A 16,960-nucleotide genomic window follows, 5' to 3' on the forward strand; every position below is an offset into this window, starting at 1 on the left:
TATTCCTATGTTCCTGTGGCTCAAGTGGTAGAGCATTGCGTTAGCAGTGCAAGGTTGTAGGTAGGGCTGTAGCTATTGAATATTTTAGTAATCGAGTATTCTACCGAAAATTCCATCGATTAATCGAGTAATTGGATAAAATGTGTTTTTGCTTAATTAAAGTGCAATATTAATTATGCAAGAGAAAATAAGACTCATGTTTCCTTTTTTAGATTTTTTTTTTTAATGCATAGAATGCAATGCATACATCAAAAATAAACGTTTAATTATTACACATTGTTTCTTTGTCTGTACTTGTACTGTGAACAATGACAAGAAAGTTGACAGATGAATTAAGTGCATTTAAGTGCCATTCAGTTGGGGTTTTAAATAAAGCATTTTCTGAGATGCACATTAAACATTAAACACATAAAACATTAATTTAATTTATCTTTTAATTATTGAAAATTAAACTTTTCGTCAAACAGAGGGGATTTACTTTGAAAAATAAAACATGGAAGAAATGTTGTGTGAGTAAACCTTAAAAAAAATAATAATAATGTTTTTTAGTAGTAGGCTATGTACATTCTGCTGAACAATAGTAATACATCTCTGGCAAATACTTTTCTTTTAACTAAACCGGACTTTTATTTTTGATGGGTTGACGTACCTTTAAAGTTCTGTGTATGTGATGTAATGCTAGTTTTACTCAAATCAAACGGTCAAATGCTGATGTGACTGTCAGAGCAGTTCTGGAGATGTTGTTCATGTGTTCACGTCCTTATTTAGTGAGACAGCAGATGCTGAAATCACAGAGAGCGTCACGCGCACTTCAGTGTGTGTTAAAGGAAGTCGCGCTTATGCTCCATTCATTAACACAGGCACGCAGAACATGCAGGATTCATATTTAAATAGGAATTAATATTTACAGATATATGTCCATATCGTAATTTGATGCAAGTGCAATGACCTATTTTTGATTAATTCATAAAAAAATTGGCAAATTCCGTGTCATTCTGCGTTAAACTGTAAATTCCGTTTTTATGACTGGACTCCGCGATTCCCTCCGCGTTTTCTGCATCACGGAAATCATAGGGCCCTAGCTGTGTTATGCCAGCTCTATCTTGCAATCGACACACGCCACAAAGTTCTCTTTACGTTTGTCCGCGCCCTCAAATCAAAACACTGCTGACTCCTTGCAGTATGCGATTTTCAGACGCAGCGCTTTAGTCTCCTTCTGCTTTGTCACAGAAGGAGTTGTTGTTGTGTCACATTAAAAAAAATCATTCAAAATCACATCAAATAAATTAAAAGAGGCTTTGAGGCAGAGGAATTTGCCTCGACCATTTTTTGTAATCGAGTTACTCGAGGAATCGTTTCAGCCCTAGTTGTAGGTTCGATTCCCAGGCAACACATGTTAGGTAAAAAATGTTAGCCTGAATGCACTGTAAGTTGCTTTGGATAAAACCGTCTGCTAAATGCATCCATTTTTATTATATATATATATACAGCACAGACCAAAAGTTTGGACACACCTTCTCATTCAAAGAGTTTTCTTTATTTTTCATGACTATGAAAATTGTAGAGTCACACTGAAGGCATCAAGGGCTATTTGACCAAGAAGGAGAGTGATGGGGTGCTGCGCCAGATGACCTGGCCTCCAAAGTCACCGGACCTGAACCCAATCGAGATGGTTTAGGGGTGAGCTGGACCGCAGACTGAAGGCAAAAGGGGCCAACAAGTGCTAAGCATCTCTCGGGTAACTCCTTCAAGACTGTTGGAAGACCATTTCAGGTGACTACCTCTTGAAGCTCATCAAGAGAATGCCAAGAGTGTGCAAAGCAGTAATCAAAGCAAAAGGTGGCTACTTTGAAGAACCTAGATTATGACATATGTTCAGTTGTTTCACACTTTTTTGTTATGTATATAATTCCATATATAATTCCACATGTGTTAATTCATAGTTTTGATGCCTTCAGTGTGAATCTACAATTTTCATAGTCATGAAAATAAAGAAAACTCTTTGAATAAGAAGGTGTGTCCAAACTTTTGGTCTGTACTGTATATATATATATATATATATATATATATTAGGGGTGGCACGGTTCAACTTTTTCACGGTTTGGTTTGTTTCACGGTTTTAGAGTCACGGTTTTCGGTACAGTTCGGTATGTGCTATGTTTGTGGAAAAACGATACTTTCTAATAAAAAAAGAAGAAGAATATTCTATCCAACTACAAGCAACATCACACATAAATACAATAGAGTAAAGATACAAACAATAAACAGTGATTTTCATTTTTTTTTTTTTTTGTCAGGTCTAGCACAAGTTTTTAGGCACAGAAATTTAAAAAGTAATCAAATGTAAAACAGCATTGCATATTGGACTAAATAAATTAAAGATAATTCTTTATTAAAGTTATATAAGCTTTTTAATCAAGAGCAGTGAGTGATTTCTTTGTTGTTGCTGTTTCTATTAATATAAAGACTGTCACTTTAAGAGAATGCACTGATACAGTGGCCTGCGTTCAGCCGGCTATGTCTGCTGTAGGATACTTACCAAGACGGTAATTTTTACATATTTTTTGTCTGAATTTGTCCATTTAAACACAATACTTCAGAGAGATCTTATATTTGCGCGCTTCGGGTTAACGCAGTCACAATTCTTCTCACCGCGTGCGAGCTCGCGTCCTCTGGCTCTTAAATGTTTAAACTGACAAAGCTTAAATGAGTTTAGTTTAAATACATATTAATGTGTGCTGTTCAGGTCTCATCTGTGCGCGTGAGCTTTCAGCAACCGGATTATGACGGAATAAATGACTGCTCATATTCCAGCATAAGTCATTCACATTGATCAAGAGTGAATGGTTTTTCCAGGGATTTTTTTTCTCATCGCTATTGTTGTAATGTCTGGGAATCCAGAATGCGCATCCATCAACAGAAACATATATTAACTGCTAATAAACCATAATAAACCATATTACAGATGCTTTGGATTTAAGTTGAACCGCGGTCCCATCGCGTGCCGAACCGTGTGTGGTGAACCGAACGGTACGGGTTTTTTTCAGCGAACCGTGCCACCCCTAATATATATATATATATATATATATATATATATATATATATATATATATATATATACATATATTATGTGTATATCCCCCTATGTGTTGTGATGGTGAGTGTTGCTGAATGTATAGCTTCAAGCTAATGTTAAAAAAAAGTCTGATAAACTCACTCTCTCTCAAAACTAAATACAAATAAATAAATAAAATACAAAATGATCATTGCAGCCTGATTGGTCAATAGTGTAGCATTGTATCTATGCTAAACCCAAAAATGAATTATTGAGAGTAACTGCTATGATATAAAACATCTGTTCACCCGACTGCACAGTTACCACAGAGAACTGTTTTGCCATCAACATTCTGCTATGCCAAGAATTCTTTTCTAGTAAGGAGAAGGATGCCACTTAATTTTTTAATTTTTAATAATTTATCCTTATATTTAAATTGTATATTTATGAAAGCAAAAAGGCCTCTACTAAGAGATGTCTCCATCAATTGCTTTTACCCATGATAACTATCAAAAATACATAATGCCCTATATCTATAAATATTATGTGTTTATATTCATCTAGCTATCTATCTATCTATCTATATATAACAATCATTATTATTAAATACTTTTTTATTTTTTAACAAATTGTATTTTAACATTTTATATTATTAGAAATTATATTCATAAACACACACACAGACATACATACATACATACACACACACACACACACACACATACATAGACACACACATATTATATATATATATATATATATATATATAGCATTTTAAATAAATGTTTAGATAGATAGGTATATAGATAGATAGATTTAATAACATATCTTGTGTTCTAGCATGTCTATTTATTTCACACGCGTTTCCAGTACTACCAACTGTACAATATTGTGTGTAAAAGCTTTCCTAAGACAGCTGTGCTGCTGCTGCTTGTAATGTAAAGCATGTGCTCGAGGAAAAGTGGCTGCTTTCCTGTCTAACCTTTTAGCGCAATAGCATCTTGTTAGTCATGCTAATATGACATTATACGAAATCAGCAACATTTCCTCTGAAATCCTGAATGACGCAATTGATGTTATGCTCATTGTGAAACATTACAAACAATGTTGGTCGATAAAAGCAATGACAGAATGAATGGGGGTTGGGCAGCTGACAGCAAAATGATGAGGTGTGACCGCATCACTGACAGATGATAACGTGCAATTTAGACTATAGCAACTCACCTGGTTATACTGCACCCTAAACGGTCTCAGATAGTTAGAGCTGGTGCACGGAACCACCTGAATATTATTGATCTGCTCCATGGCTTTGATATAGCTGCCCACGGGTACTTCTCCCCACAGATTGCCCAGCCGCAGACTACTGGAGGAGAATAGGGGAAATGTCTACGGAAGCCTGTGAAGGGCAGAATAAGAACGCTCTATAGTCTTTGCGTTGCAGTAATGTACGGACTATGCTGTGCAGAAAACAGCCAGTCAGCTATTGTTGCGGGAGGATGACGTCATTTATTTATTTAAAGGTTAAACTACGGACTCTGTCGCCTCAGCACACTCCATTTCACCTTTACCGCGCGCGCGCGCCTGACGCGCGAATGCAGGCGTGTCTGGCTCGAGCAGGCGTTACCTCAGATTTAGCGCCAACTTCAGTAAGCGCGTGATTCGCTGAATAAACCGCCAAAACTAGTATACTTGCTAATTTTCTGTAAATCTTTAAAGAAACGGATACTGCCCAAATGCCTGCCAAATAAGGTATTCAACCATCATATTAGCTTTGGCTGTAGTATAATTGTGGAAAAAGAGAAAATGACAACAAAATTAAACACTTTGTACATAATACATTATACAGAGAGTAACAATAATTTATTTTAATTATTTTTTAAATATTTGAAAATATACTAAATGATTTATTTCGCCTATATGCCTTAACATACATATTTCTTTGTTTTCTCTTTCTTGACCAGACCCATTTATTTTGTTAATCTGCCAAACAAGTGCCTTAAAAAGTGAAATAGTCTAACTTTACATTAATAACTTTTACATATGAATTATGTGAGCTAATTAGGTCGTGTCAATAATCTGAAACATTCTTTATAGCCTACTTTTAGGCAGCAGTGTTCTATCCTAGACATATAGCCTTTCTGTCTTCCATAGCAGAAGTGTTTCATCCTCATTGATGTGTTTCAAATACTAAAAACATCTACTACTGCGAAGTAAATCTTTCTGCTTATCTGTTGGCCTTAAAACATCAGTAATCTCAGAGGAAACATCAAAAAATGTGGTTTCAATGTAGTTTGAGGAAACTAATGGAGGTTTCTTTTCTGAACTTATGCCTCTGATAATGTCTCATCAAAACCAGATGAAGAAGCTTATCCTCTCTTCCTTGGAACACCTTTACTTATCTTTACTTTCTTTTCTTTTTTTCTCGATGGTTGAGTCTTGAGTCTTGTTGAATATGTCTTCAAATCAGTGATGAAGTAAGAGAGGAGGATGCTTGTTTGTCACCATCAGCCGACTGCTGTAGCCTATATCCAGGCTACAGCAGTTCAGGGAAGTCGTGGCCTAATGGTTAGAGAGTCGGACTCCCAATCGAAAGGTTGTGAGTTCGAGTCCCGGGCCGGCAGGAATTGTGGGTGGGGGGAGTGCATGTACAGTTCTCTCTCCACCTTCAATAACATGACTTAGGTGCCCTTGAGCAAGGCATCGAACCCCCAACTGCTCCCCGGGTGCCGCAGCATAAATGGCTGCCCACTGCTCCGGGTGTGTGCTCACAGTGTGTGTGTGTTCACTGCTCTGTGTGTGCATTTCGGATGGGTTAAATGCAGAGCACAAATTCTGAGTATGGGTCGCCATACTTGGCTGAATGTCACTTCACTTTCACTTTCACTCACTTTCAGCTTAAGCATGTTCTCCCATTACTTTTAATTTGTGTATATATACTGTTTGAATGACAGCTTGGTAAATCTGTTGGCGATCAAATATTTAATGTCGCCATCATCATAAGTACTTAAATTATCATTAGCACGTAATTTACTCTCTATGATAATCGGTTGATATACCATAAGGGAGGCTAGCCTCCCTTGCGAGGTTTCTTTTTTCACCAATGGAGGCATGGGAGCTTAGCTCTCTCCCGGCCTCCCCCTCCCCTTCTCATTTACTTATCGGTTGTTATTAAATCAGCAGGTTTGACACATTCACAATAGAAAAGTGACACTTTTCAACTGCAGTAGCTTCAGTATGGTATTACAGCTGTGAAATTACAAACAAAAAATACACATTCTGAGACATGAAATGAATTGTGAATTTTATTAACATGAAATCGACCCATTTTCACCTCATAGCTTTGGGAAAGCTGTGCCACCCCCGATGAGTCGCTACTGCCTCTTTGTAGGGTGACAATTTTCCTTTGTCTGCTTTAGATGTCTGTGATCATAGCTCTCACATATAGAAATGACATCTAGTCGGTTCATCATAAACAGGTGGAGAATATGTCTTTTGATGGTTTGACATGATTTCAGAGACAGCAGAAGTGGAGAGAACTGCTAATTGCACTGAGGAAATCACCCTGTATGACTGTCAGGTCAAGGTTACAAGGTACATAAAGAGCATAAAATTAGCTTGCAGTTCTTGAATTATGTACATTATTTTAAATTTTCCAGTGTCTATATATCTTTTTTAAATAATAAAAAAATAAATTATCCAAAATACAAGCATTTAGTGAAAGAAATCAAATTTTTACTAGAAAAGCTCTAGTTTTATAAAGTTGTATGAAATTTTGTTCTCTTAATTGATCATCAAACAAATGTATTTGAATGTGCTTTTGTTTTGCATTAACCTTCTTCTATGTTCAGCAATATCTTTGAGGCTTTTGCCTCTCCAAAAAATCAAACAAATATGATAAAAAAGACACCAAAAAAGACATGTTTTATTTCTCATGTGGTCATGGTTTTCTCTTTATAACCACAGTGATTAATGTGATGGCAATTCAATCCACAATATACTCCACACCCTGTTCTTTCAATCACATTTCTCATACCTCTAATCATAGTTCTCAGAACTCTCCCACACTAACAGTTTCCGCCCCTTGGTTCCTTTTTCCCGCCCTTGCAATCTTCTGAGTTTGACTGGAAAAATACAAGTTCTAATTTGATCTAAATTAGATCGTTTGATTAAGGCTGGGTGGAAGTCAGTCGATAAGGCAATTCAGTGTGGACCCCGGGGGTGTGCACCTTTCCAAACATCTTAAGACGCAATACTGTGTGGTACAGTGATTGTAGTTGCTAACAATAATACAATAATCAGTACAATCACTGAGCACCATACAGGCCCGGGCCAGGAGGTGTTGAGAGGAGCTGAAGACGTGTAACACCCAGGATGCCCTTACTTTGATGGAGAGAGAATGATGTCACCCAAACTGCAATATGGCACTCCATCTCTGACATACCGAGGGTCCCAATCTCTTCAAGCCAGTTTCCTCCTCGGAGGGCCAGAAGTCCCACCCTCCAAACACTGGCAGGATGTAACACTTTTGCTGGCTGATTTACATCTAAATAAACATTGCTAGACCAAACAATGTGCGAATGGAATGGAAATGCAGCCCTTTTTTCTCCACCCGGCCAATTGATATGAACCGATTGAACAAGGCTGCAGTCTATGATAAGCAGTACTGGGGGTTCACAGTTGTGGCTTTCAGAATTGAAGAAGTGGTTCACAGAGAGTTTAAAGGACCTTTTACAGGATTTGAATATGTGTTTCCATATGTATGCATGCTAATTGATATTAATATTTCTTAATTTATTACAAAAACTTTGTTACAAAACTTTGTTCATTTCATAGACATCACTAAATATAACAATAACTTGCAGTTCAGTAGGTGAACTGGATGTTGATTAAGTTAACTGCTCTTGATGGATTCAGTGCAGTGAAGGATTTCTCAGATTGATTCAAATCAGTAACTTGAACTTTACTTTGAGTTCCGACTCGTATAGTCAATAATTTGGGAATAAGACTACATTGGTTGTGCTGTATGTTTTTGAATTACTAAAAGAACCAGCTCATAAGAGTAATTTGCAATTACTCACATTCACAAATCAGTTCAAATGTATCTTTTGCCTAATTTCTGTCTTATTCTCCAAGTTCTATTTCTAGCACGAAGTAAAATGCTTTGTACTGAAAGAGATTAAACATTCACAGGATTTGGAAGATATTTATATCTGCCATTGTAAATATAGCCTTGTGTTCTGCGGCAGAGCTTTTGTGTGAACTGCCCTTGTTTTGAACTTTGCACAGCATCCAAATAAGTAGCCTAAGTAGTGAAAGTCTGAGAACACAAGATAACTCAAGATGAGACATGGCTCATTACACAGTCTGTCTGAATGGAAAACGGATACTGGATATTCTGGTCTTCCTTTCAGTCAACATGAGGCCCCTTGCAAGACCCCTTGTATCTTATCATACCATCTTTTTGGCTCGGGAGCCCCAACAGTGTGCTAATCCCACACCCCTGTGCGCACCTCACGGCGTCGCTGTGGTTTGGACCATCCCTTCACTCTGAATTACACTCTTTGGTGCTGCAACACAAGCCAGGCCACTGCTGGCTCCACAGAATACAGGGTCATGGAGCTTCACACACTCCTTTTTCATATTTCTAGCTTCTCTCTGTCTCCTTTAGTATTCTAGGCACAGTCAGTTTATCAGCATGGGTCAAGCAGGGATTTGTTGTTGCCGGAGATGACAAAGGTCAGACTTCTGGGAATGCACTTAGCTGAGGTGCCTGCTATCCTTCTGTTAGCGTTCACAGGGTGTCGAGCCAGACACGACATCCCGTTATAGATTGTGGTCTTGAAGGTCAGTTGCATATGGGTCAATGACATATAAGAGTGTACACTATAAAGAAAAGGATCTTCTCAAAACATGCAAAATTCTTCTTAGTACTATATTGGGTTCATAGGGTTTTGACTCTAAAGTGACTCTTAAAGTGTCTTTTGTACTTCCAGCTCTAATGTAAGTGTGTATATATATCTAATGTGTGTGTGTATATATATATATATATATATATATATATATATATATATGGGTGCATCTCAATCAGCTCTCTTGTTCAGGGGTCAGGGCATTGGTCAGGGAATTGGCCATTTTAAGGGCAGTCTCAATCGCGAAATCCTTCCAGTGCACTGGAACGTTTGCTCCATGAAAAATCCCACAATGCACCACAAAATCTAGGGAGCATCGGCACTCACTATGCTCCCTTAGTAGAAATAACATTACGTTCCTGAAGCGTGAAACATAAACCACACGAGTTAACTCGATAAATATAATGACACACGATAGAAGATTTTAAAAGACTAGGGCTGGGTAACGAACTTCGATGCCTTTATGGTATCGAACGACAAACTTCGATACTATTACTCAGTCAGAAGCACTAGACTAAGTGGGCGGTTTTCGTCGGGTGTGAATGACAACGCGTAAATTGACAGACACTGTAGATGTGAGAGTCGAGAGATATTTATTTATTTAAATTCTAATATAAATTACTTTATTGGGCATGAAAACTCATTGATGGCATGGTGGTAATAAAAACATTCGGGGCTTTACTGAAAACATTCGGGGCTCCAGCCCCCTTAGCCCACCCCTAATGCCGCCCCTTCTCTCTTCCCGGAATAGACTTCCAGGAGGATTTTTATAACGCTATAATAGTATCGAAAAAATTTTTATCTTTCGGTGCCAAATTTCGGTTCCAAAAGCCAAGCGGCTGTTTTTTTTTTTTTTTTGCCAAGCGGCTGTGTCTGTGTGAGCTTGTAGCATACGTGCATGTAAGGACCTAAATTCGCCGTGATTGGCTGTCCACCACCACGTGACGTGACTGGGAGGATTTCTGAAAATACTCGCAGTCACACAACACAAGTGTAGTTTTCCGTTTTACAATGCCAAAGAGGTCTAAAGTGTGGCAAAGTGCAACATATGCGAATTTCTCTAAGCAGCAGGCCACTGTATACGGTCACTTAAAACATAACCGACTGTGTTTACGAGAATACTTCCAGAGACAATTATTTTTATATAATTCTGTGTGTATGTGTTCATTCAGAAGTTACGATACGCGAAAGTTGAATTCATTCTCTGTACACGCATTGTCTGAAATGCTGCACAAAATCGCATGCTTTGAATGAGTGAGCGCAAGCTCCGAACGCGCGCGAATTGTTTAAAATGCTTGAATCGGCAATATTTATAAACAAGTGCAAACGATCAGCTACGATCCGTTTCACCCCTTCAAGCGAGTGAACAACGCGAATCAAGTTAGGAATTTTACCTCTATTCACGATAGCCCATCGGACTGGAAAACACAACAGCTCTGCACCTCAGATCTTTCCAGTTTGTGAAACCCTGGTTTTCACACTGGTTTCGTTAAACAAAATAAATTATTATTTTAAAAGATTGACTCAAAAGAATCATCGGTTCACTAATCGGATCATGAACTTGTATTACCGAGCCAAAGATTATCTATTATTGAACATCTCGAATGAATAAAGACTTCAAGTTCATCTTTAAAGCACATAAAGCTATCGTTTGAGTTTATAAACTTCTATTTCATGCATGATTCGTATGGATCTGCTAACTGAATGCAAAGTGTGAGTTCTAGAAGAATGTTTGTCTTGATGAGCATGTATCGCTCACTAGGGCTACGTTCACACTGCAAGGCTTAATGCTCAATTCCGATTTTTTTAAAAAATGCGATTTTTTTGCAAGGCGGTTCACATTTCCAATTAAATGGGACCTTTTGTGATCTCCTGTGTGAACGTGAAATGACCCAGAAGTGACCCGCATGCGCAGAAGAGTACTCAACGCTCAACGACGTCACTCGTTGTTTGCAGAAGTAGCTAACGTTAAACATGGATGTCAACAACAGTGTAGTCAACAGCGGAGCTCTTTTTTGCAGTATTAAAGTTATTTTCCCAACGGAGCCAGCACAATTACAATCTTCTCGTTTTAAGAAGAAAATTAAAAAGAAGGAGGAGAGCAAGGTTTTTGGCCATGGCGTTTTGTGGAGCAGTATTAGCAACGTCGGTACAGAGAAACGTGTGGGTGCGGAGTCGCAGCCAGGAGTGGTGGGATACTGATGTCATGTGAGTGGCTTCACTAATACAGAATTCATCAGTTCATCTTCTCGTTCCCGCCTACTTCAACGCAGAATTATGACGTTTGTAGCGTATCAATGACGTACGGGTCGGATACATGTGGCCTGGCCGTTCAGACGGAGGTCGCATTTCAAAAGATCGGATACGTATCGGATTCAGGACCACATACCCAAGTGGCCTGGGTCGCATTTGAAAAGATCGGATCTGTGTCGTTCAGACTGTCATGAAAAGATCAGATACAGGTCGCATAGGGGCAAAAAAATCGGAATTGGGTCGTTTCAGCCTGCAGTGTGAACGTAGCCTAGGAGTCGCTAAATGAACAGCTGCTGTTCTTTTTTTTTTTTCAACAGAAGATCAGTTGCCCTATTGGTTAAAATCCCCAAACTGTTTACTTAAATATTAAATAATAAATGACATCAAAACAGGTGCGTTTGCGTTATGATGTGGTGGGCTGCTGTGGGCCAGAATGTCCAGGGCAACTTTTTGGTCCCAGTCCGCCCCTGAATGGCGCACCCCTATCCAAAAAGCACAACCAGTTGTATTAATAATGTTATCCTGAGTGTGAAGTGTTACCAGAATTTGTTTTAATTAAGGTGAAAAATAAAAGTTTTGTGTTTAATGTGTTTGTGTTGATGTTGAAATGGATTTTAAAACATATGGTATCGAAAAAAAATGTATCGTTAGGAACCGGTATCGAAACTGAGGTATCGAAATTGGCACTGGATCGAAAGATTTTGAACAATACCCAGCCCTATAAAAGACAGAACGTTTTAGTATATTTCGACATAAACACACAGCGCTAGACAGGTAATGAACACATCCAATTATTATTTATAATTCATATTTGGCTGAAATGTTGTAAGAACATGTAACCAAACTATGTGTTTAAAGAGAATAATAAAAAATACATAAAAATTAGATTGGTCCTGCCTGTTGTTTCTTAATTCCAGTGATGACGTTCTACTATGTTGTCCGTTGACACTGTATGTAATCATTTCACTGGAATTCGAGTGACCGAATTCATGTTCACAATCTACTGATTCACGAGCTCGGGAGCTAGGGAGCTGATTGAAATGTGACCATACACACACAAATAGAGAGAGAGAGAGAGAGAGAGAGAGAGAGAGAGAGAGAGAGATAGGTCTATACATATTTGGACACTGACACAATTTTCATAATTTTGGCTCTCTATGGCCCCAGAACAGAATTAAATCTGAAACTCATGGACATCAACAGAGACTGGGTTTCCTCTTTTATGATGCTTTGCCATGCCTTCAATGCAGCTGACTTCAGTTGTTGTTTGTTTGTGGGTCTTTCTGCCTTTAGTTTTGTCTTCAGCAAGTGAAATGCATGTTCAATCGGGTTGACATCAGGAGATTGACTTTTTCTGCCATTCTGCCAAACTCCTGGGTTGCTTTTGCTGTATGGTTTTGGTCATTGACCATTTGTACTAAAAAGTGCAGTCCAGTCAACTTTGCTGCGTTTGGCTGAATCTGGGTGGACAGTATATCCCTATACACTTCAGAATTCTTCTGACTGCTTCTGTCCTGTCACAACATCACTGAAAAGCAGTAACCCAGTGCTACCAGAAACCATGCATGCTTTTGCCATCACACTGCTCCAACATGTTTCACAGATGAGGTTGTGTGCTTTGGATCATGAGCTGTTCCAAGCCTTCTCCATAATTTTTTCTTCTCGTCGTTCTGGTACAGTTTGATCTTAATTTCAGACGGTTTTGAAGCCTAACAATTGTCTGTTTGACCACATGATGTGGGTTCACAGAAACAGATACCAAATGCGAATGGCACACTTAGAATCAACGTAAGACCTTTTACCTGCTTAATTGATGTAGAAATAACAAAAGAATAGCCCAAGCCTGTCCATGAAACAGCTTATGAGTCAATTGTCCAATTACTTATGCACCCTTGAAAAAGGGGGGAGGTACATAGAGCTACAACAGTTTATATATAGTAGTCTACATATATATTACAATAATGAAAATGTCATAAATACGTAAAACATTCTTGTTATAAAAAGGTCAAATTATTTAATATTTTAAGACACTCACTGACCTTGACACACATCCATGAGGGGACTTCCACATCCTCTCTATGATGTCGTTTCCTGTTTCCTGTCATGATGTTTTTCCCCTACATGTGTCTGCATGGTTGGAAAACATGACTTGACATGATTTGGCAGCTTTTTAAATATCTAAGTAAGTAGGTAAAAGTGATGAGTGTTCTAGCATTATATGATTTATCAATTAATGATTTTCATTGATAAATCATATTATGCCAAATCACTGATGTAAAAAGTAGCATGTTACTTTATATTTATAATATTAAAAGCAATATATTGTAAATCTATTAAAAAAAAAGTTTATGAGCAAAAACAAGTAAATAAATATTTGTGTCACCTTGACATTTATGAGCCTGCACCAAATATAGAAAAATTAATTTTTATACAAAAATTTAAATATCCTCATCATAGAAAAGGTTAAAGATAAGTTAAAAATGACAAGTGTCCCATATTCCTTCTTGCATTTCCTTTCAATTCCAGTATTAAAAACTAGAAATGCCTTTATAAAAATCTGAATAAACAATTCAAATATTACTCAAAATAGAAGAAGTTTATCGATACTGTATGGAGACGTTGCTGAGTTCCACTACAGCAATGCAATGAATGCACCGTGACCATCACGAGTCAAAAGCTGGGCTGGAAAATAAAGGGTTCGTACGTGATGCCATGTGGGCAGGTGTGATGTGCGGCTTTGGCTGGGATAAGAATGGCAATTGCCTGTCACATCAAACGAGACTTCGACCCTCCTCCCTTTCCAGGTAGGGCCTAAATTAAGGCAACCCGATCTGTGTGGAACTTGCCTCTCCTGAATAGTCCTTCAAAGCAGCAGGCCTCCCTTCCATCCAAGGCCTTTGTAATGGAATCCACCGCTGTTATTTTGCTTCTTGTATTTTCAGGCAGAGCTATTATTGTTCTCGGCCCCGGATGTGTTACCCAGACAGAATTCCCGCATCCTGCTCTTCATTTTGCACAAAAATTATGATCGCGTTCTCAGACCAACAACTCAAGTGTCACAAATAGAAAAAAGATGGTGAAAGAGGCAGTTTGTGATTCTGATGTGTTGAGAAAGGTGATGGTAAAGTGATAAAGGGGCGCCGGAGGAGGTATTTTTAGAAGTGGACAAAAGTGGCAGTCGTCTTTGGGGATTATAGGGCCACAGGCCTGACAAGCCGACTGAACCTTGATCTCTCACTCTCTCAATTTACTAAGGAACAGCTGACCACCCCCTTTCCTGGAGGGGAGACTATTTTAAATGCCTCGAAATTCAAATCCTATTGTTTTTATATGATGCTTGCACACAGTCGAGCTTGGCCTCAAATTTAGGGCTCTGGCCCAAGTGTGTTTGCGAGATGGGTTGTGCCTCTCATCACCATGGGAATGCACGTTCCCTAGCTAATTACTCGCTTGAATTGGCCCACAGAGGCACAGTTAATGACATGTAACCTGATCCCAAAAACCTGAGACGCTCCACAGAAGGTGCAGGCTGTATATGGAGCAAGGGGTTACGGAGGGCTGCGGCAGCGGGGGCTGTAGTGGAAAAGGTGACAGGAGAGAAACACATTGTGTCACACTAAACCAACTGTGCAAATGCAATTCTGTCTCTAATTCCATAGACCATTCTGTGCCCTGTGACGGTGGGGGGGGAATCGGTGCTGGTCACAGTTGTGGTTGATGAAGTTATTTGGTGGTGATAGGTGGGTAAGGCGCTATGGCAGAGGGCCCTCGGTTGCAGCTGGGTTCATTAACTACAGTCTAAGAATAATAATTAGTGCTTTTGTTGTAGCAGTGGTATGCTAATGACATGGTGGGCTGTAATCACTGCAGAGAGTGGGACTGCAGCGGCACTGTGGCCATAAACATCAACTGCACATGATGTTGCATCAAGTAAGATTGACTACAATAAAACGTACAAGAGGTGATTAACAGCCCCGAAACAAAACTAGAGCCTGGTTACTACCAGGAATTGTCGGCCTCTTTCACAGCTTATATAGTTAACATTTGGTCTAGCCTTACAGTAATATGGTTTATCAATAAGCAATCATAGTTAAGGTTGGTAACAGTTTACAATAAAGTAATGTATTTATTAAAAATTTGTTTATGCCACAGCTAACATGAATGACGAATACTTTAACAGCATTATTTGTTTCTTATTTATTTTGTAATTTTATGAATTAACATTCGCTATTGTTGTTGTTATTATTATTATTATTAATTTGAAGATTGTACAAAACAAGACAGGGAACATCCAACAATGCAAGAGACATGCACCAATGAATGCCAAAAAAAAAGAAAAGAAGAACACAAGGAGCAACAATTGAGACAAACAAGTAGCGGATCAAACATCAAAATACAATAAAGTACAATAATAAATAATTTGACATGCTTTTTAAAACATTTGAAGCTCTGGAATATTTTCAGAAGCTCAAATAGAAATGTATTAAAGGAGGAATTAAAAAAAAAAGTTCCCATTTGAATGTATGCTTATGATATAATCAGCAATAAAACAAAAGTTGACAACATCAGAGAAACTGGAATTATTATTATTATTATTGGTTAATTAATAAGTAACTTAAAACAGCTAATGTATTGAACAATAATATTATAATGTATATGAACAAGCATGAACTATATCTTAAAGGGGTCATATGATGCAATTTAAATTTTTCCTTTCTCTTTGGAGTGTTACAAGATCTTGATGCATAAAGAAGATCTGTAAAGTTGCAAAGACTAAAGTCTCAAATCCAAAGAGATATTCAGACTCTGCCACGCACCCCTAAAACGGCTCGTTCAAACACGCCCCCACATGTCTGCGTCACTGTGTGGAAATATTTGCGAAATGCCACCCAAATGTTCACGCAAAGAAAGAAGGTGTGGTTTCAGTAACCGCAGTTAGTGTTGAAGCAGCCATTTCAGGGAGATGCTGTGTGTATGAAAGCAAAAACACTTTATTTGGGTTTCCGAAAATAGATGCATTTAGGAATGTTAAAGACTACTTATGACTGAACAGCAAAGCATTTTATAGACGACTGTTTCATGAACCTAGGAGAGGAGGTAATTCTGACTTTGCTACCACAATCTGGCGCTTCTGAATCAGCTACTGTAAGTATGTTTTGTTATTAGTTTAAGTATTTGCTATTGAATGTTCAAATGCGGAGTTTTGCCAATAGTATCTGTGCGTCGCGCGTGCGTGCTGTTACCCTTTCAGGCTTGAACTGATGGTAAAACTAAGTCTTTACATTTATTTTGAAAGATGAAGCTCGTGATTATGGAAAGTGGCATTACATTTCCAACGAGTGCTTGCGGTGTTCGGCCAATAACAATGCACTGAGTCAGTTGGCCAATCAGAGCAGACTGTGCGAAAGGAGGGACTTTGTAGAAATCATCACGTTTGAGAGAGGTGGGACATAGAGGACCTGCAATAATGTACAGTATTTGAAAAATAATGTGTTTTTTGAACATTTAAGCATGTCAACATATTCTGTTACACCAAATACACACAAAAAAAAGATCTTTAAAAAAGCATCAAATGACCCTTTAAGTGTTTATTGCTAGGTCATACTTAATGATACCTAATTAATTAACTAACAATAATGAGTGGAACTTTATTGTAAAATGTTGCCTCAAGGTTTAATATAGTCCAAAACAAGCTGAATCAGAGCCCATTAATCATCTGAGGCTAAAATTAAAAGTAGAGTAG

The 16,960-nt window shown here is 38.2% G+C and overlaps 1 protein-coding gene across 1 annotated transcript in view; it reads right to left on the minus strand.

The window, feature by feature from the left end:
- Positions 1-4,634, minus strand: part of nudt14 (nudix (nucleoside diphosphate linked moiety X)-type motif 14) — a 51,691-nt gene extending 47,057 nt beyond the window's left edge. Inside the window, exon 1 of the mRNA XM_059512979.1 lies at positions 4,280-4,634. Within this exon, the coding sequence (XP_059368962.1) occupies positions 4,280-4,360 (81 nt within the window). The 5' untranslated portion in view covers positions 4,361-4,634. The remainder of the gene's footprint in view (positions 1-4,279) is intronic.
- Between the last annotated feature and the right edge of the window lie 12,326 nt (positions 4,635-16,960).

Source organism: Carassius carassius, chromosome 27 (genome assembly GCF_963082965.1).
Source record: "Carassius carassius chromosome 27, fCarCar2.1, whole genome shotgun sequence".
Taxonomy (NCBI): domain Eukaryota; kingdom Metazoa; phylum Chordata; class Actinopteri; order Cypriniformes; family Cyprinidae; genus Carassius; species Carassius carassius.